This window comes from Cyprinodon tularosa, unplaced genomic scaffold, assembly GCF_016077235.1.
Source record: "Cyprinodon tularosa strain WSP-4 unplaced genomic scaffold, ASM1607723v1 ctg545, whole genome shotgun sequence".
Classification (NCBI taxonomy): domain Eukaryota; kingdom Metazoa; phylum Chordata; class Actinopteri; order Cyprinodontiformes; family Cyprinodontidae; genus Cyprinodon; species Cyprinodon tularosa.
Window position 1 is genome coordinate 153,446 of NW_024039280.1, and position 21,717 is coordinate 175,162.

The 21,717-nt window shown below is 43.4% G+C and overlaps 1 protein-coding gene across 3 annotated transcripts in view; it reads right to left on the reverse strand.

The window, feature by feature from the left end:
• LOC119796363 (dipeptidyl peptidase 9-like) overlaps window positions 1–21,717 on the reverse strand; it is a 34,604-nt gene that overhangs the window by 4,938 nt on the left and 7,949 nt on the right. For 2 of the 3 annotated variants that reach the window (XM_038304872.1, XM_038304871.1), the window contains exons 7-20: window positions 18,764–18,874; window positions 16,108–16,236; window positions 15,965–16,026; window positions 15,787–15,887; window positions 15,080–15,257; window positions 14,833–14,992; window positions 14,677–14,756; window positions 11,527–11,679; window positions 10,303–10,438; window positions 8,545–8,690; window positions 8,321–8,467; window positions 8,086–8,238; window positions 6,134–6,276; window positions 5,695–5,806 (exon numbers count right to left, since the gene is read on the reverse strand). In XM_038304872.1, the coding sequence (XP_038160800.1) occupies window positions 5,695–5,806; window positions 6,134–6,276; window positions 8,086–8,238; window positions 8,321–8,467; window positions 8,545–8,690; window positions 10,303–10,438; window positions 11,527–11,679; window positions 14,677–14,756; window positions 14,833–14,992; window positions 15,080–15,257; window positions 15,787–15,887; window positions 15,965–16,026; window positions 16,108–16,236; window positions 18,764–18,874 (1,811 nt within the window). Of the gene's footprint in view, window positions 1–5,694; window positions 5,807–6,133; window positions 6,277–8,085; window positions 8,239–8,320; window positions 8,468–8,544; window positions 8,691–10,302; window positions 10,439–11,526; window positions 11,680–14,676; window positions 14,757–14,832; window positions 14,993–15,079; window positions 15,258–15,785; window positions 15,888–15,964; window positions 16,027–16,107; window positions 16,237–18,763; window positions 18,875–21,717 lie in introns of those variants that run through there. The other variant, XM_038304873.1, reaches the window with a different exon arrangement.

Below are 21,717 nucleotides of genomic sequence, written 5' to 3' on the forward strand. Positions count from 1 at the left end.
GTCGGAGCTGCGAGGCTCATCTCGCCCTCCAGAGGCTGCGCAAGCTTTTCATTATTTACAGCTTGGTTTCTTCGTCTGGTAAGTTTTTTTCTCTTATCGACGGCGAACGGGGACGCGTTCTCACCGTGACTCCCTGTTGCTGGTGCCTCGGCGTTAGCCGACTCCGACCAGCTTGTTGTTTACTGTAGCAGCTGTTTTTCGGGCTTGCTTTCTTGTTTACTGTAGCAGCCGTTTTCAGGCTTGCTTTTTTGTTTACTGTTGCAGCTGTTTTTCGGGCTTGCTTTTTTGTTTACTGTAGCAGCCGTTTCCGGGCTTGCTTTTTTGTTTGCTGTAGCAGCCGTTTTCGGGCTTGCTTTTTTGTTTGCTGTAGCAGCCGTTTTCGGGCTTGCTTTTTTGTTTACCGTGGCAGCCGTTCCGGGCTTGCTTTTTTGCTGTAGCAGCCGTTTCCGGGCTTGCTTTTTTGTTTACTGTAGCAGCCGCTTTCGGGCTTGCTTTTTCTGTTTTCTGTGGCAGCCGCTTTCGGGCTTGCTTTTCTGTTTCCGTAGCAGCCGCTTTGGGGCTTGCTTTTACTTTGCTAACGTGCTTGGCTAGTTCTCTTGTGGCCTTGCTGCTGGGGAACCCCTGGTGGCGTTCTCTGCTCGACCGGGTCTCCCGATCTGTCCGCTCGGTGAGTGTCAAGAGTCGCGAATTCGGCTCGACCTGACCTAGCCCTGTGAGCGTGACATGTTGGACGCGCCGTGCTGTAGAGCTTGTTTGGCCCCTCTCCAGCTGGAGGATGGGCATGATCTGTGTCCCTCTTGTTTGGGCCTGGATCATTTGGAAGAGGCCTTGACTGATGCGGCATGCCCTAATTGTTCTGTCCTGCCTTTGTCCATACGTAACGCTCGTTTGGCTGGCCTTCGAAGCGCCAGCCAGCCTGTGAAACGTGTGTCTTCTGAGGCTATGGGGCCTCCACGGAAGAGGAGCAAGAGGAGCCCCAGGGTTCCGGAGGGCATATCTGGGCAGGTGGCCCAGCTCGCTTCTGAACTAGAAGGGATGAAGGCGTTGCTTGAGTCCCTTAGGGGCGAGCGTGGCGCTGACATTTCTGGAGACCCTGACCAAGGACATAGCGTTGGTTCGGGAGTCTCTGCTTTAGAAGATGATGCCATTTCCCTGGCAGCGTCTGGCACTGATTTTCGGGATCAATTTGACTCCGGCTCACTCCTCTCAGAAGCCGGTTCACATATCTCTTCTGGCTCTCAGTCAGAGGAGGATGGTTCTGTAGTGGGCGCTCTGAGAACTGCCCTCGCCCGGTTGCATCTGGATGCTCCACAGGACCAACCTGCGGCTTCCAGTGCTTTCTTTCGGCGTCCTACTGCTAGGGCGTCCTTTATGGTTCCCCCGTCTGCAGAGTATGTGAAGGAGCTCCATGCCTGTTGGACAGACACTAAGGCCTTCTCGAGGCTGACCTCTGACGGCAGGGCACTGGCGGCCATGCATGATGCGCCCAGTCTTGGCTTGGGCCATATGCCTTCGGTTGAGCCAGCCATAGCTTCCCTCATTGTGGCGCCGGATGAGGCTTTGAGGGCCAATGCCAGGTGTCCTCGTCCTCAGTGCCGTGTCACTGACGATCTGCTTTGTAGAGCCTATGACTCTGGGGCTCGTTTGGGGCGACTTGGGAATTCCCTGTCGCATTTATTACTCGGTCTCTCGGCTTCCTTGGAGGGCGTCGCGATCGACGCACCTACCCAAGGACTGATGGATGCGTCCCTCCATGCATTTGCTCTTCTGTCGAGGGAGGTTGGACGTGTCCTGTCTACCCTTGTTCAGGCACGTCGCCAGGTCTGGCTGGCTCAGTCTCCTCTGACGGAGGCATGTAGAAGGACCCTGATGGGCCTTCCAGTTGTTCCTGGGGAGTTGTTTGGCTCCGATGCACTTGCAGCCCTGGAACGATCGGCCGAGGCCTCGCGTACCAGGCAACAGTTGGCCGGTCTGCATCGCAGACGAGCGCAGCGTCCTACTAGGAGTGCCTCTGTGTCCCTGTCATATGCTTGTCCTGCCCGGACTACACCTTGCTTGGGGCAGCCACGGTTTGCTGCAGGGCCTGCTGCCAGGCCTGCCCATGGCCACTACGATCCACCGAGGGGTCGAGCTAATGTCGCTCCTCAACCTGGGCGGGCAACTCAGCAACCCTCCCGCCCCCCGAAGGGCAGGGGGGCTCGGAGATGACGTCACTGGACCGGCGGTGGGACACTTTACCCCGGAGCAGCTCGGTTGCTGGGCCGCTCTTGTGTCCGATCCATGGGTGGTGTGTACACTTACCCGGGGTTACACGCTACAGTTCCGCCGCCGCCCTCCTGTCCCTGGTCGAGTCAGGATGACGGTGATTCGCGACCAGGTAAAAGCTCAGGCTCTGAGCCAAGAAATAGACACCTTGCTGGCCAAGGGTGCTATTTTGCCCGTCAACCCCCTGCGGGACCCAGGGGGCTTTTACTCGAAGTATTTTTTAATTCCCAAAAAGACTGGGGGACTCCGCCCAATTTTGGACTTGAGGGGTTTGAATCTTTACATGAAGTCCATCCCCTTCCACATGTTGAGCATCAGGGACGTGCTTCAGGCAATTTCCCCAGGCGACTGGTTCACCTTGGTCGATTTGAAGGATGCATATTTTCATGTCCCGATTGCACCACAGCATTGGCGTTTTCTCCGCTTTGCATTTCAGGGCAGGCATTTTCAGTTCAGGGTTCTCCCGTTCGGCCTCTCTCTGTCCCCGCGTGTGTTCACTCGGTGCATGGCCACGGCCTTGTGTCCTCTGCAGGCCAGAGGGTTGAAGATCCTGCCTTATTTGGACGACTGGCTCGTCTGTGCGCCCACAGAAGCTCAAGCTGCTGCAGACACGCGCACCTTGCTCGATCACATGGACCTATTGGGTCTTTGTGTGAACTGGCAGAAGAGCAACCTGATTCCGTCTCAGCAGGTAACGTTTCTCGGTATCACGATGGACTCTCTCTCCATGACTGCTCGCCCATCGCCTCAGCGTGTCGAGAGCATTCTGCAGATGCTGCCTGCCTTTCTTCCCGGTCGGGCGCCCCCCTTTGTTCTCTATCTCCGTCTGCTGGGGAAGCTGACAGCTGCCGCTACTGTAGTGCCCCTAGGGCTGCTGTCTCTGCGACCACTGCAGATGTGGCTCAACAGCCTGAGGCTGGATCCTTCTCGTGCGTCACACCGTCACAGGAAATTGCAGGTGTCCCCTCAATGCCTCGTATCGCTGGCTCAGTGGCGAGAGGCAGGATTCATGATAAGGGGAGTTCCGCTGGGTTTGCTGCCATCCCGTTGGGAAGTTGTCTCTACCGACGCGTCCACCACAGGATGGGGGGCCTTGTGGCAGCGACAGATCGCTCGGGGGACATGGTCTCCACAAGAGAGGCGGCACCACATCAACGCTCTGGAGTTGGAGGCTGTGCACCGCGCGCTGCAGCACTTCCTCCCGGTCCTGCGGGGAAGGCATGTCCTGGTGCGGTCGGACAACACGTCGGTTGTTTTTCACATCAACCATCAAGGGGGAACACGGTCTTTGATGCTACTGAGGCTGACCCGGGAGCTTCTGACCTGGGCAGCCCCTCTTTTTGCCAGCCTGAGGGCGACCCACATCCCGGGGGTGCAGAATGTTCCTGCCGACATCCTATCCCGGGGGCGTCCACCACCCGGGGAGTGGAGGCTCCACCCGGATGTAGTGGAAACTATTTGGGAGAGGTTCGGGAGAGCAGCCGTAGATTTGTTCGCTTCCCGAGAGACGACACATTGCCCGCTGTGGTTCTCCCTGTCGGACAGTGCCAGTCCCCTAGGTCAGGACGCGCTGTCGCACGACTGGCCGAGGGCACTCCTCTACGCCTTCCCGCCACTTCCCCTGATAGGCCCAACACTCCTGAGGGTCCTTCAGGAGGGACATCAGCTCCTTCTGGTGGCCCCCCGGTGGCCAGGGAGGACTTGGTTTCCGATGCTGCACAGGCTCTGTTGCAGCTCTCCGATGCCTCGTCCCTGCAGGAAGGACCTGCTGTCACAGCTGGACGGTCGGATCCTGCATCCCAATCCCAGTCGCCTCCGACTCTGGGTCTGGCCACTGCAGGGCCCGGCGTTTCCTTCTCGGAGTATGGCGGGGACATCGGACACACGATGACTAACGCCAGGGCCCCTTCCACGCGTCTGGTGTACGCCCATAAGTGGAAGGCTTTTAGCCGCTGGTGTCAGGAAAGAAGTGAGGACCCTGTACACTGTCCTGTTTCTGTTATTTTAACCTTCCTTCAAGCACTGCTTTCTCAAGGTCGCTCTCCATCCACTCTAAAAGTCTATGTGGCTGCCATCTCTTGCTGGCATTCGGTGGTGAGTGGGGAGACGGTGGGTCGTAACAAGGACGTTTCCTTGTTTTTGAGGGGTGCCCGGCGTTTGCACCCTCCCACACGCCCTGTTGTGCCGGTGTGGGACCTTTCTATTGTCCTCGCTGCCCTGCGCTCTCCTCCCTATGAACCATTGGCGGGGGCAAGCCTTGAGTGTGTGTCGAAGAAGACAGCTTTTCTGTCTTCTTACATGCACTGTCTGTTCACGAGTCCTGCTGCCGTTGGAACCCGGCTGGTTCGGGTGTTACTCTTTGGCCTAATGCGGCGTTTCTTCCTAAAGTGGCTTCACCCGCGAGCCACACTGTGCCCCTCCAGCTTGCTCGCCTTGATACAGATGGGCCTGATGAGCTTCTCTGCCCTGTTCGGGCACTGAGGACATATGTCAGTCTCACAGCTTCTCTCCGACAGGCAGATAATCTGTTTGTTTGCTACGCGGGGCCCCGCAAGGGGCAGGCCCTTTCTAAACAGCGCCTTGCGCGTTGGATTGTGGATGTAGTGGAACAGGCGTACATTCAGCGGGGCCTCCAACCCCCCGCTGGTGTACGGTGCCATTCCACCAGGGGTGTCAGTGTGTCATGGGCCGCTATGACTGGTCTCACTCTGGAGGCTATTTGCTCAGCAGCCTCTTGGTCATCCCCGAATACCTTTGCTAGGTTTTACAGGGTCAACTTGGCCACCCCTCACCCAATGCAGGGGATCCTGTCCCAGCGCACGCCATCTTCCCAGTGAGGTGGGCATGTTTGGGTTGTTGTTTCTGTGTGTGATTCCTCAGGACTCTGTTGGTAATCGTCATCCGTGCTTTAAGCACCGCCTCTGGCGGTCAGTAGGGATGAAATAGAACGAAAGTTACGACTGTAACTACGGTTCTATGAATCCCGGATGACCGCCAGAGCGCTCGGTCCCTCGGAATCATTGTGTGTTCGCGAGAAGATTAAGGGACTGAGCTGTCGCTGTCACGTGACTATATAGGCACACCGGTATCACCGGGGGTCACACGTGACTATGTTGGTATAAGATTCTCGACCTGTGCATGCGCAAGAGTGATCATTCGTGCTTTAAGCACCGCCTCTGGCGGTCATCCGGGATTCATAGAACCGTAGTTACAGTCGTAACTTTCGTTTTCCTGAGGAAGGCCGCTTATGGAGAGAAATCTGGTCCAAATTTATAAAAAGGAAACAAAATTTTTGAAAATATAAAAAGATTGTATCTTTAGTTTTTATTTCCATTTGTATAAGGCGTTCTTTCCAGCAATAATGGTACAAAATTCACCCCATAGCGTCTTAATGCTGAAAATGAAAAGAAAAATGTGTGTGACACTAACCTGGAGCTGGTAGGGCTTTCCAGCTCGGATTATCTGTGACACCAGGAAATTGGTGTGGAAAAAGTGCACATTCTCATCTAAGAAGCCGTGGAGGATCAGCAAACGATTGGGCCTGAAAGGAGAAGCAGAAGACGATGCGTTACAAAGCGGGACTCTCCCATTCAGAGGAAAATGGGTCCAAACTGGATCACAGAGATCAATAAAATAGTTCAAATACTTCCGGTGTGTCTAACACTATGTTATTGAAGAAAGACCTCAAAGTTACCTGAGTTTCAATGAATTAAATAAAAGTTTAATTTATCATATTTCAGCTATTTGCTGCTTTAAAGGCTAGAGTCTAGGAAGAGGGAAAATCTCTGTCTTTATTTACAATCATTTGACATTTCCTAAAGTCAGGGACATGCAACAGCATGCATAATAACCCCGTGTGTGTACTGACTCGCTTGGCAGCTTGTCCACGTGCAGAGCCACAGATCCCTCCTCATAGCCCTGCTGGTTGTTCTCAGGCACGTCCATGTAGCGCTCCGTGTAGCCCGTGTCGTAGGCCATCCACACCGTCACCGGGGCGCCGGCCACAGCCAGCTGCAGGCAAAAGACAATCATGGAAAACTTATCGCCAACACTGACACCATGTGGCAGTAAAATGCTGCTTCACTCTTACATCAGTGCCTTTTGAAATTAAAAATATGTTTTAAAGTAAGTTGATGGTAGTAGGTACCAGATCTGCTCGTGGCCCCGCCCCTTCTTCTGAAGTCATTATATGGCAACTCCACTCGGACAAACTGTACTGCACCCGCTTCTTCGAACCTCTTTTGGAGTTTTGGAGCACATTATTACCTATATTTGCTATTATTTTACATTTCATTGGCGATCTAAAGTAACCTGACAACAGCCAGATGCATGTCTCGCTCCGCCCAGCTCCACTCACATACATCTGGGAACCCGCTCATTGAAAGTGATTTCCCCAACCGAATTTATGGTCTGTCCAATCAGGACGCAGGGCGGGTGTGTCCTGGAGTGGAGAAGCGACCGTGAGATTCCAACAACAATGGCGGCTCGCATTGAGGAAGCAAGCGTTAGCATTGATGCTGCTATTTCTTCTGTGTTGTCCAATCTATCTGATATTGTTTCATTAAAAGAACATCAGAGAACGGCTTTGAAGGCTTTTGTTGGTGGAAACGATGTTTTCGCCCTTCTCCCGACCAGATTTGGCAAGAGCTTGATCTACCAAATGGCTCCTCCTCTCACAGCGTCACGGGTTACCTTCGGTGTGAGTGGTTGAAATAGCACGTCAATAAAGATGACAGACAAGTGGCTTATCCAATCATATGCAAGGAGCTTTGATGAGGCCCAGCCTTCAGTAAAGGCAATTCCTATGGCGGGTTCCCAGATGTATGTGAGCGGAGCTAGGCGGAGTGAGACATGCATCTGGCTGTTGTCAGGTTAAATCTAAAGTAGCTGAAAGTAGAAAACAATCATTGTGAGTCTTTCTTTTTATTTATTTTTAATTATTATTATTTTTTTTTTACAGCACTAGTGGCTCCTTTTTATAGGAAATACACGGACAGAAAAGGGGGTATGATAGAGGGGGAAAGGACCACAGGCCGGATTCGAACCCGGGTCAGCCGCTTCGAGGACAATAACCTCCGTAAATGGGTCATGTGCACTAACCACTGTTCCATCTGCATCTCTATAGTTCTGCTGCTATAGGCTTAGACTGCTGGAGGACATAGGGACCCCTTTTTCATCATTCTATCTCTATTCTCCCACTCTGCAGAATCTGTTAGTTCAATCTCTAACGTTCTGCTCTCTCTGCTTTTTCTCATAGTAGCTTCATCTGGTCTGTTCCTGTTTGGCTGTGACTCCATCCTGGAGAGAAACATCAGCTGTGCTGCTGCAATCAACACCTTTGTTTCTAGATGTTGGAGATCGGCCTGTTTTTCCAGTGAAGTCCTGTTTTTCTGACTGTGACTAACTGGATGTGCTCTTTTCATCCTCTGACATTGGAGCTGGCTCAGAGCTCGTCTGCCTGGCAGTGTGTTTCCTGAACGGGGCCGCCTTTAAAAGCTGCTTTTTCTATGTCTGCTTCTGTCTCCTTGAACCCCAGTCGGCCTCGGCAGATGGCCGCTCACACTGAGCCTGGTTCTGCTGGAGGTTTCTTCCTGTTAAAAGGTAGTTTTTCCTTTCTATTGTCGCTACAAGCATGCTTAATGAGTCGATGCAATCAATTTGACTGGATGATCTGGTTGAATTGTAAAATGCCTTGAGATGAAATATGTTGTGAAATGGCGCTATAGAAATAAACTGAATTGAAATTTAATTGATATGAGAAATAACCACCAACCTCAGCCGGCTGATGTATGTGTGCGTCTCCACAGAAGATCCACTGACCTTGAAGATGTTGGGTCGCTGGATGAGGCCCATAAGCGAGAGGAAACCACCGTAGGACCAACCATGAATGGCCACGCGACTCAGGTCCACAAAGTTAAACTTCTCAGCCACGTACTGCAGACCCTCCACCTGGTCCTCTATCTCCACCTGACCCTGGACACACATTTTTTGGCATCACCATTTTGGTTCAACAACAGGATTGTAACTTTAGTTTGTAAAATCCGCTTGAATCTACCATTTTGTTTTTCAGTGCACCCTCAAATTCCAGGCCCCTCTGACAGGAGCCCCTCCCATCAATGACGACCACGGCGTAGCCAAGAGACGCCAGCGTGTTGAGACGGAGATACTTCATCCCCTTGAAGGAGTTGTTAACCAGCTGCACCTAAACACCCCCAAACACAGACATCCTTTTAAATAATCCTGTTTGTTATCCAGACGTAACCGTGTTCAACCACCAACCTGCGGGCCGCCGTACACAAACAGCACAGTTGGGTGTTTCCTGCCGGGCTGCAGGTTGTGAGGTTTGTACACCATGCCGTACAGCTGGAAGCCCGACTTCCCGAGAAAGTCAAAAATCTCTGGTGGGTTGTACTCTCCGGGGCAACCTGGAAAAACATGTCAACACGATGGCTTAGTTTTAATATCGCAGGGTAGTAATCTCGTCCGATTTAGTGGAAACTAGGGGTGTAAATCACACCCATCATGGCGATTCGATTCAGTATCGATTTCCTGACCCAACGATTTGATTATTTTCGATACTCAAGAATACACCACGATTCGATTCGATTAATTGATTAATCGGTTAATTTTTTTTTTAATTATTTTTTTTTTTTTACACCTTACAGGCTAAACAAAGTTTCAAGTTTGAAATAAATCAATGAAAGCTGTAATATCATTATGCATTTTCTTTAGAAACAACAGAAAATAACAGAAGTAGAAAAGTTGCATCAAAAAATACTGCACAATATCAGTGTAATGAGTTCAATGCAATACCTCGGCTCCAGAGAAACTGTCCAAAATATTTTTTTAGAATGTAATAAATATACTCAGGAAAGAGAGATGTTGCGTAGAGAGTTAGACAGGAATAAAAATAAACTAGATATAAGGGAATTGTTTCAAAGGTCATCTGGGGATGTAGTTTTTGGGAGTATTTTTTTAATTTTCTAAGAAGAACGGGTATTTTAGGGAGAATATAATAGTTTGTCTGGTCCATACTCCATTCTGGAAGGTGGCGGTAATGCACCTATAAGTTGTTTGCCAACCGCCATTAAAAAAAAGAAGAAGAAGAAGGCTCCAGAGTGTCGACGTCTCCGCCCCCTTGAGAGACGCTCCGCTGCTCGTCTCCCAGATTGTAGCTGACCGCAGACAGTGCCGCAGACAGGAGGCCGGCTGGTTTTGTTTTCATGACCGAAATTGTGGAAAACAACTCGTGAAGTTTGACCCGCTAGAAGAGCGAGGTGCGCGAGAACGCTGGGACCCTTTTTCCAGCTGAATCTCCGCTCTTTTTGGCCCTCATGTCCCTCCGTCGTCGGACTAAACTCGCCCCCACTTCCTCGCCGCCTCGGCCGTATCTAGACCCACAGCGTGTAGCTCAGACCACGCTTCAATACTGAGCATAATTTAAAAATGTCTGCGTCAAGCTTGCTGCAACAAACTGCTGTAAGAGTATAACCAGGAAGCGCGGTAGGAGGGCAAAATAGGTTTAGCGCCACCGCAGCACGGGAGGGAGAATTACGCCCAGGAGCAAATGGATAAAAATAGACCGGAGGAAGAAAAAAACATGAATCGATTATCTTGCGGACGTGTCGATGCATCGGATCGTCGGCTTTTGGATCGATGCATCGATACAAAACGATTATTATGTATACCCCTAGTGGAAACGTAAGATTTTCTCTGTATTTTCTGCACTTTAAAATCAAAATGCATCATTTGAATTGATCCTACTTATGAACAAAGGCTAACATTAGTACTGTAGTGAATGTATTAGTTCATTTATAGGACTTTACAGGAGTAGGGATAGTTGGCTGCTATTCGACTGGCGTTTAACTGGGAAGGGCCATTTTATTATTTTATTATTAACTGTATTCAAGACTTTTTAAGGACCTGCAGGAACCCTGTGGTGGCTCCACCTCTTTAAGATGTTTGCAGTTCTTAGACTTAAAAAACAAAAAGTACACAGAGGCCAAATTTTACCGTAATAAATAGTTAAATAGTTACTTGGTGGCTCCATCAAGCTCGCCCAAAACTCCGGAACCACTCGCAGCGGGTCATCCTCTGTGCTGGTCAGCTTGTATAAGTGAACACAAGGAGGCGTGCTCACGTTACTGTAGTGGCTCACAAAAAAGTCGAAGTTCTGAGAGAGAGAAATGACAGCAAGACAGACTTTTATCAATTTATTTGAAGTTACAGGCATTTGACCTGTTAGAAATGTTCTGTTGTTATAACTTCAAACGGGGAGAACAAATGGTTTTTCACAGAATAGGAAACGTCACGCTCTATCCAGCCGTGTGCTGCTGCAGGTGATGATCAGTCAGCTGTTCAATAAAGGAACTGTCACGCTTTATCATGAGTAAACCTCTGACCTTTTTAATTATAATCTGTTACTTTAAACTGAATTTAACACTGAAATAAAATGAGGTGTTTATGCATCTATGATATACACTGCTTTTTAAATAAAATAATAAACATTTTTTAAGTCTAAACTGTTTTTGAAGTAAAGAAGAACAATCGTTCAGTTTGGTTTTTAGACAATTTCCTGATTCACATATTCTATAGAGCACCTGAACTGATCGTTTGTTGTTTTTTCTTTTTTCTGTCTTAATGTTGGCAGTGGGCTTTAGGCTGCCCTGCGAGGCTTTAAACCTGGGTTTAAATGGAGACTAAGCCATTCTCAAGCACATATCAAGGTGCTCATTTTGATCCTGGATCCAGATTTATTGTTGATTCTGTTCATGGTGGAGAATCCTGCTTCACAGCAGCAGGTTGAGCCAAACATCCTCTAAATGTGCAGGGTCATCTTTGAGCACGCCATTTCACTTTTCTTTCACCATTTCACCGCAGTTCTTCCAGCAGTCCACACTTTCTCTGCTCTCTTTTTCTCATCGTCTTCTCCTTCTTTCCCATCGCCCGGCTTGCCACAGGTTTGCCTGCTGTGTCTGAAAGTAGCAGCAGCAGCAGCCCAGACTGACAGCTCATTGGCTCATTTGGATCACATGTAGCCTGATCCTGGAGGGCTTTACCGTATTAAAAGGAGAAGCGGCGCAAGTGAAATTAGAAACTCTCGTCAGACAACATGCAGTAATTTATAAATGTTTTAAATTAGGCTGGGTCCAGATTAGCCAGAAGGTGGGTCCGGATCTAATCTAATCTGTGACCTGAATTGAATAACAGAACCATGAGAAACATCAGGGTTCAGAGCTAAGGATGCAAAGGAAGGAGTACCTGACTAACGGAGCAGCTGTGGGAGAATCCAGGCTTCGTTAGCCTGACCACATCGCCTGGCGACTCGTAGCTGACCACGTACAGGTGGTGCTCCAGAGGCGTGTCCCTGGTGCCCTGGAAGTACACCAACTTGGTTCCCTCGTTCACCCAGATCTAGAAAGAGAACGGTGAGAGTAAGGTTACACCAACGGGACACTGGAGGCAATAAAGGCAGCAATGAGCCACGCAAACATCTAACAGCAGGATAAAATCTGCTCAAAAGAAACAAGAATTCAGCTCAGAAAAGAGGAGTGATCCGATCCTGATGTTTCCAAATTGAAGATATTAGTGAAAAGTCTATGACAGAATCTCTAGACGACTTTAAACTGTAAACAGCAATTATATTAGGGCTGCAACTAACGATTATTTTTGCAAATCGCTTAATATGTCACAATTATTTTTTCGATTAATAATCGGATAGCCAAAGGTTCCTGAAGGAAGATTTTTTTATGAAAGTAAACCAGGTGAAACTTCAAACGTTTCCATGTGAGGACTTCTGGATAGAAAATATTGACAGACAAAAAAAATAAATAAATCATAAAGGCAAAATGTTTTTTGCTGCTCTAAGTGGGTCTCTCTGTGAGCCACAGATATGTTATAGAGTCTCTATACTCCAGTTAACGATTAATCGAATAAATTCAGTAATTAATAAGCTCAGTAATTCCCGATCTGTCAAATCAGATAAAATTTGTTCTAGTACGTTGTCACTAACTAAAGGAGTGCCCCAAGGCTCCGTTTTGGGGCCTCTACTATTTACTATCTATGTGAACAATGTTGGCCAGGATCTTATAGACACTAAATACCATTGTTATGCTGATGACATGGTGCATGTGTCTCTACTTTACAAATTGCTTTTAACTCGGTTCAGTAACGGCTTTTAAAACGAGATCTTTCTTTAAATTCAAATAAAACTAAAATGATGTTATTTTCAAAAACAAAGACAAAATTGACCCATGCAAAGTGATAAGAGGATAGCTATTTTGCAGAGATAGAAAGGGTTCAATCTTTTAAATATTTAGGAATTTTAATTGATGAAAGTCTAAATTTTAAACCTCATGTTGAACAATTGATTAAGAAACTCAGACTGAAAATTGGCTTCTTCTTTAGGAATAGGCTTTGTTTCTCTTTACCATGCCTCCCTACGATTTATCACAAATTGTAAGCCTCGCACACACCACTGTGAACTTTACATACGTGTGGGCTGGCCAGCATTAGAGACTCGTAGACTCACTCACTGGTATATGATCATTTATAAGGGTATTCTGCGTCTGCTCCCCTCATACCTCTGTGAGTACATTCAACCAAGAGAGGCTGGACTGTATTCTCTACGTTCTCAAGAGTCTTTGCTTCTGTCTGTACCTAGTGTCCGCACTGAAGCTGGAAAGACAGCTTTTCAGTACTCTGCCCCCACAGAATGGAACAATCTTCAGAAAGACTGGAAGTTGAAGGATTTGATTCCAATCGGACATTTTAAAAGATTGCTCAAAGGTTTGGAAATGAGATCTATGGTTTGTAACTGTTTTATGAATTTCTAATTATAGATAGATGTAATTGTAAACTGTAATGTAATCTTTTGCCGCTGTCTTGGCCAGGACTCCCTTGAAAAAGAGATTGTTAATCTCAATGGGACTTTCCTGGTTAAATAAAGGAATAAAAAAAAAAATAAATAAATAAATAAATAAATTGTTGATGATTATTTCAATAATCGATTAATCATGATGGATCCGATTGATTGTTTCAGCCCTAATTTACATATTAATTGTTTTTTAAAAGTGATAAACAGAGGCAAAGCAAAAACATTTCTGATTTGTACGTAAATTTGTAAATAGAAGTTAGACAAAAAAATGCAATCCAGAAATTGACGTATTTTCCAGACTATAGAGCGCACCTCACTATAAGCCGTGCCCACTACACTTTTTAAAAAAAACTGGAAACGAACATATATAAGCCGCCTCAGGCTACACTGGAAAATGACCTTGAAATAAGCAAAAATGTCTTAAATTAAGTGTATTTACCCTTAACTTGAGTAGGTAAATGAGATAGTTTGCCAATGGAATGAGGATTATTACTCTTAAAATAAGATAATTAGATAATATGCACTTGAAATATGACAACGCTATTGTGTTTTCTTATTTTAAGTGTAAATTGTCTTTTTCCATTGGCAAAATGTCTCTTTTATCTCCTCAATCCAAGAAGAAATGCACTTATTTAAAGAAAAAATTACTTATCTAGATTTCAATTATTTCCAGTGTATAAGGTGCTGATATCTACTAAACGGTCTCCCGACGAACCTGTAGGGGGAGCTCTACATATAGTAGAGTCCCTGAGTAAGGCCGAAGCAGAAAGCTAGCTCCCGTTAGCTTGTTAGCACGCAGCAGTAAGAGCTTCCCCCTGTGGTGGTTAGGGGGGAAAAAAACCGAAAAGCTGCACCTTCTCATAAGCTGCATGGTTTAAAGCGCGGGAAAAAGTAGCGGCTTAATAGTCCGGAAAATACGGAACATGAAAAAAATTCTTGATCAAAAAATGATTTTGACAGTAACTGCTGTTTTTAAGAATTTTTTTTTTTTTTTTTTATTGTTTTCATATTCTATTTTTTCAACGGTTAGATTTTATTCAAAAATATGTTCTTCAAATTTTATTTTAGGCCCAATATAAATGCTCACTTTTGATCATAAATATATTCTTGCTAATGTCCTACAGAGGAAAGTGAAGAGAAAAGGGTCTGAAAAACATAGTTTGAAAGGAAAGAAATTAGTAAAATTCAATATGAAAAAAAAAAAAAATGTTATTCAATCTGAGAAAACAGCAAAGTTACTATGAAAAACTTTTTCGTTATAAAGAAATTTTTCAAAGTTTCGTTCCTGGATTTAAATTTTTTTTTTTTTACTTTCATTTAGCTGGACTTTCATTTCGGACCTGGACTTAAAAAGTCACTGACTCCTAAGTTTAGAGCATCGGCTGGTAGCGCCGCTACGCTGCGTGTTTTGCTTATCCGTTGGTTTTATTTACAGAATTATAAACAACAGGATATTATTCATTGTATGTGTGAATCAGAATGAGGTTCCCGTAATCCACTATAAAACAGGAATCAGGGGGAAAACATCGCCTTACCTTTGAACCGTGTCTGGCCAGAACTTCCCATTCGCCGCTGGTCAATGTTACCTCCTTCTTCACCGTACATTTAAAGTTTCCTGGGGAAGGGAATTGATATTGAAGTAACTGAAACTGCATTGAACAGCGGACGATCTGAGGGGACGCGTCTCCTACCCTCTACATACTGGTATCCGTCTGTCCAGTGGTAGCAGCCGGGCTGCAGCAGTGATGTGATTTTATAGAGGTGGCTGAAGCCTGTTTTAGACTCATTTACCCAAATGAAAGTAAACTCATCCTCTGTTGTTTGAACAAAGGGGTAGAATATATCATGAACCTGTAATAATAAAGAACATAAAATCCCATTACACTGCTGAATTATCCCCTCATTTATCCTGATAGAGCCCAGAAAAAATTTCTTTACATTTATCCACACGTCGGTGGTCTCTTCATAAATGATGAACGGCTGAACGCAAGAGGGAACGGCCTCCAGACTCTCCTGCCTCAGCGCAGAGTCTTCAGTAACGGGGATGAAAAGGGCTGGAGGCAGCAGAACGAGCTGCAGTTTCCTCTGGCTGCGGTCCAACAGCACCGCCCAACCGCTGGGAGGAGAAACAGATTTACTGCTGTTAGATTTAAAGAAATTGAGATGAAACTCAACATAAAATAACCTTAAATCAAAGCTATAGTTTCACAATATTCTGTGGCATTTAACGTGATGGAATGGATTCGATTTAAATGAGGTGGAAGGAAAAGGAGAAATGCTTTTAAAATCGGTACCAACAAAAAAAAGTTTTCTTTAAAGTAAAGAATTTGCATTCGGCCTCTTAGAGTCAATACTTTGTAGAACTATAGAATGATATTTGTTCAGATGTTATTAAATGAAAGGGTTGTTTCAAAAATGGAACTTTGGAAATCTGATGTGTCTATTTAGTCCCGTTCCACTTCCTTACTATGTAACGGCCCATCGCATTAAAAACCCCAGAGGAAATACACACGCTTGTAACTGTTACGTAATAAACTGTGAGAAAGTTCATGAGATGTAAAAGGATTTGAAGAGCAGAACATTTCAAATGACATGTGGATATTTTCTGTCCGTGCTTCAGAAGCAGTTTATCTGAGGACACCTACTATTTTCCATCTATCGTCCATCCTGCTCTGGCGATGTATTCCGTCCCAGGGAACAAGTCGTTAAATGGGACGACCAGCTCCTTATCTTGGGCGCTAATGATCTGCCAACAGAGACACACAAAGCGTTAGCAAAATAAAACGGTGGAATTAGAAGGAGAACGGATGAAAAGGAACCTACTTTTCCTCGATGGTCCGTCCTGATCTCTGCCAGTTTAAGTGTAGCCTGGGGATTTTTACTACCTTTACAGGTACAGATGTTAAACGATTAAACACTAAAAGACTTAAAAAAAAAAAAACTATGAAAAAGGAAACAGGACTGACCAGTGCGAGGATATCGGTACGCATCTGCTTTACGCTCCTCCAGTGCTGGAGATGGAACGTGAATAATTTCTACTTCCGTCTCGTCCACCTCCTCATATAGAAGGTGTAACGTTCTACCTCCATCAGGATCTGGAGGAGGAAAAAAACATGAGAGACCATCAGTGAGCGGATGTAGAAGAGATTCCTGCAAAGAGCTCAAAGTTCTCCAGTCATGAAATATGCCTGTATAAAAAAAAAACATTAGTTAATGTTAAAATAAAGCAAAACACACCAAGCGTTTGTTCTAAAAGCCATAAAGCAAAGAATTTCTGCACCAGAAAAATCAATAGACATAAACATTGTACACCATCGCCATCTACTGGCAGCATTTACTCACCCATCCAACAACTTTGCAGCTTTAGTATGGAGAGAAATGTGATTCAATACTATTGATGGGAAGAATTTTCCAAGAGTTTTGAGATTAATTTAATTAATATTGTTACAATTTGCACTTTTTCAGATTTTATTTCCAAATGTTATATTTTTAGTTTTTATTTTATTTTATTTTAGAAACAGATTTGAAAAAATTGCAATTAGTAAAATTTGCATATTTCAAATAAAGTCTGACAAAATTAAGTCTGAAAAAAGGAAATAGATAAAAAAAAATATATTTGAAATAATCTGGAAAAAAAAGTAAAAATAAAAAAAAAAAACATTTTAAATAATAAAATTTACAAAACAGCAAACTAAAAAAATTTGGTTGAAATGTTGTTTGACTAATTCAGCCAATATTGTTACAATTTGAACTTTTTTAGATTTTATTTCCAAATGCTATATTTTCAGTATTTTTATTTTTCTAATTTTATTTTAAAAACAGATTTGAAAAGAATGCAATTAGTAAAATTTGCGTATTTCAAATAAAGTCTGACTAAATTAAGTCTGAGAAAACGAAATAGATAAAAAAAAAAATTATATCTGAAATAATCAGAATAAAATAAAAATTAAAACTAAAAAACATTTGAAAGAGTAAAATTTACAAAACAGCAAACTAAAAAAAATTGGTCAAAATTTTGATTGAGTTTTGAGATTAATTTATGATGTGTATGCACTAATTTAGCCAATATTGTTACAATTTGCACTTTTTTAGATTTTATTTCCAAATGTTATATTTTTATTTTTTTTATTTTGTTTTAGAAACAGATTTGAAAAAGAATGCAATTAGTAAACTTTGCGTATTTCAAATAAAGTCTGACAAAATTAAGTCTGAAAAAAGGAAATAGATAAAAAAAATCTGAAATAATCTGAAAAAAAGTTAAAAAGAAAACTAAAAAACATTTGAAAGAATAAAATTTACAAAAACAACAAACTAAAAAAAAATTGGTTGAAATGTTGTTTGAGTTTTGAGATTAATTTATGACGTGTATGCACTAATTCAGCCAATAGTTACAATTTGCACTTTTTCAGAGTTTATTTCCAAATGTTATATTTTCAGTATTTTTATTTTTCTAATTTTATTTCAGAAACAGATTTTAAAAAGAATGCAATTATTAAAACTTGCGTATTTCAAAAAAATATGACAAAATTAAGTCTGAAAAAAGGAAACGGGTAAAAAAAATCTGAAATAATCTGAAAAAAAGTAAAAAAAAAAAAAAAAAAAAAAGCATTTGAAAGAATAAAATTTACAAAACAGCAAACTAAAAAAATTGGTTGAAATGTTGTTTGAGTTTTGAGATTAATTTATGATGTGTATGCACTAATTTAGTCAATATTGCTACAGTTTGCACTTTTTCAGATTTTATTTCCAAATGTTATATTTTTAGTTTTTTAATTTTATTTTAGAAACAGATTTTAAAATAATGCAATTAGTAAAATTTGCGTATTTCAAATAAAGTCTGACAAAATTAAGTCTGAAAAAGGAAATAGATTTTAAAAAATTATCTGAAATTATCTGAAAAAAAGTAAAAACCAAAACTAAAAAAAATTTGAAAGAATAAAATTTACAAAACAGCAAACAAAAAAAAATTGGTTGAAATGTTGTTTGAGTTTTGAGATTAATTTATTATGTGTATGCACTAATTTAGTCAATATTGCTACAGTATGCACTTTTTCAGATTTTATTTCCAAATGTTATATTTTCAGTATTTTTATTTTTCTAATTTTATTTCAGAAACAGATTTGAAAAAGAATGCAATTAGTAAAACTTGCGTATTTCAAATAAAGTCTGACAAAATTAAGTCTGAAAAAATGAAATAGATTAAAAAAAGATCTGAAATAATCTGAAATATAGTAAAAAAAAAAAAACTAAAAAATATTTGAAAGAAAAAAATTTACAAAACAGCAAACTAAAAAAATTTGTTGAAATGTTTAAGCATTACAAGTTACTATCAAAAAATTATTTTTTATTGAGAAGGCTCTTTTTGTATCCTGAAACATTTTTCTCTCCATACTTTAGCTCCTGTTCAGTGAACACCAATGTTAGCGATGCTGACATGTTTACTGATTTCATGCATTACAGCTCAGGCTTTTATTCTATGGTAAACATACACCATGTGTTTAATTTCACTAATGAACGGAGCAAAGAAAGACAAACAGAGAAATTAAATAAATTAGCCATGATTCAAAGAGAAAGCCAGCAGAATGAAGTACTGGGTAGAAATTGGTATTCCAAGTTAATGACCTTCTGCTGCAGAGGGACTCCACCAGTAACCAGTAAATCGGTCAAACTCCTCCTGGATGACGAATGTTGCTACACCTGCAGACTTTGGGTCCTCCTTCACATTGTCTAAACCTGGAAACAAGAGACAACAAACAGATGCACACTCCGGTAAAACTAGTGCTCATTACAGCTCACAACAGCTGGGTTGAAAAATAATATCTGATGCATTTAAAAAACACAAACTGCAAAACCAAATCTCCATTTTATTAGGGATAATAATAGGGATATAGATCAGGTGCATACGGTGTCTTATCTATTCCAAAAAACAAAATTAAAATCAACAGTACCTCTGCAGCCTTAGATTATTCTAGTAATTAAAGCTGAAACAATTATTCTGATTAATCGATTATTGAAATAATAATAATCGATTATTTTAGTATTCGATTAATCGTTAACTGGGATACAGAGACTGTAGAACATGTCTTTGGCTGAGAGAGCGACCCACTTAGAGCAGCAACTATACAAAGATTGTAAACCATTTTGCATTTGAAAAAAAAACGTTTTCGTCGAAAAGGTTTGTTTCACCTGTTTAATTTCGTAAAAAATTTTCTTTAATAAATCTTTGCCTTTCTGATTATTAATCGATTAAAAACAATTGACAGATCAATCAATTTGCAAAATAATCATTAGTTGCAGCCCTACTAGTACTCCATTTATATATTTTTTTCATAATATTTCCAACACTTGATAAATCTCAAAACAATTTTTTTTTTTTTTGCTGCTCAGTGTAGCACTGCTACCTTGCAGTAAGAAGGTTCTGGGTTCAATTCCTATCCCAGGGTCCTTCTGCATGAAGTTTACATGTTCTCTCTGTGCATGCGTGGGTTCTCTCCAGTAGGGGTGTAAATAATAATCGTTTTGTATCGATGCATCGATCCAACAGCCGACGATCCGATGCATCGACACGTCCGCAAGAGAATCGTTTCATGTTTTGTTTCCCCCTCCGGTCTATTTTTATCCATTTGCTCCTGGGCGTAATTCTCCCTCCCGTGCTGCGGTGGCGCTAAACCTATTCTGCCCTCCTACCTCGCTTCCTGGTTATACTCTTACAGCAGTGTGTCGCAGTGAGCTTGACACAGACATTTTTTATTTATGCTCAATATTGAAGCGTGGTCTGTGCTACACGCTGTGGGTCTAGATACGGCCGAGGCGGCGAGGAAGTGGGGGCGAGTTTAGTCCGACGACGGAGGGACATGAGGGCCAAGAAGAGCTGAGATCCAGGTGGAAAAAGGGTCCCAGCGTTCTCGCGCACCTCACTCTTCTAGCGGGTCAAACTTCACGAGTTGTTTTCCGCAATTTCGGTCATAAAAACAAAACAAGCCGGCCTCCTGTCTGCGGTCAGCTACAATTTGTCTGTGGAGGGGGCGGGGACGTCTGGAGCCGAGGTAATGCATTGAACTCATTGCACTGATTATGTGCAGTATTTTTGCAGTATTTTTTGATGCTACTTTTCTACTTCTGTTATTTGCTGTTGTTTCTAAAAAAAAAAAAAAAATGCATCACGATATTACAGCTTTCATTGATTTATTTCAAACTTGAAACTTTGTTTAGCCTGTAAGGTGTAAAACAAAAAAAATAAAATAAAAAAATTAACCGATTAATCGAATCAAATCAAATAGAATCGTATCGTGGTGTATTCTTGAGTATCGAAAATAATCGAATCGAACTCGATACTGAATCGAATCGCCATGATGGATGTGATTTACACCCCTACTCTCCAGGTACTCTGACTTCCTCCCACAGTCCAAAAACATGACTGTTAATTGGCTTCACTAAATTCTCCTTAGGTGTGAGTGAGTGTGTGAATGGTTGTGTGTCTCTGTGTTGCCCTGCGATGGACCTGCGACCTGTCCAGGGTGGACCCGCCTCTAACCCATAGACAGGTGGAGAAAGGCACCAATAAACCTTCTACACTATATTGCCAAAAGTATTTGCTCACCTGCCTTGACTCACATATGAGCTTAAGTGACATCCCGTTCCTAATCCATAGGGTTCAATATGACATCGGTCCACCCTTTGCAGCTAGAACAGCTTCAACTCTTCTGGGACGGCTGTCCACAAGGTTTAGGAGTGTGTTTATGGGAATTTTTGACCATTCTTCCAGAAGCGCATTTGTGAGGTTGCACACTGATGTTGGACGAGAAGGCCTGGCTCTCAGTCTCCGCTCTAATTCATCCCAAAGGTGTTCTATCGGGTTGAGGTCAGGACTCTGTGCAGGCCAGTCAAGTTCATCCACACCAGACTCTGTCATCCATGTCTTTATGGACCTTGCTTTGTGCACTGGTGCACAGTCATGTTGGAAGAGGAAGGGGCCAGCTCCAAACTGTTCCCACAAAGTTGGGAGCATGGAATTGTCCAAAATGTCTTGGTATGCTGAAGCATTCAGAGTTCCTTTCACTGGAACTAAGGGGCCAAGCCCAGCTCCTGAAAAACAACCCCACACCATAATCCCCCCTCCACCAAACTTTACACTTGGCACAATGCAGTCAGACAAGTACCGTTCTCCTGGCAACCGCCAAACCCAGACCCGTCCGTCAGATTGCCAGATGGAGAAGCGCGATTCGTCACTCCAGAGAACGCGTCTCCACTGCTCTAGAGTCCAGTGGCGGCGTGCTTTACACCACCGCATCCGACGCTTTGCATTGCACTTGGTGATGTATGGCTTGGATGCAGCTGCTCGACCATGGAAACCCATTCCATGAAGCTCTCTGCGCACTGTTCTTGAGCTAATCTGAAGGCCACATGAAGTTTGGAGGTCTGTAGTGATTGACTCTGCAGAAAGTTGGCGACCTCTTCGCACTATGCGCGTCAGCATCCGCTGACCCCGCTCCGTCAGTTTACGTGGCCTACCACTTCGTGGCTGAGTTGCTGTCGTTCCCAAACACTTCCATTTTCTTATAATACAGCTGACAGTT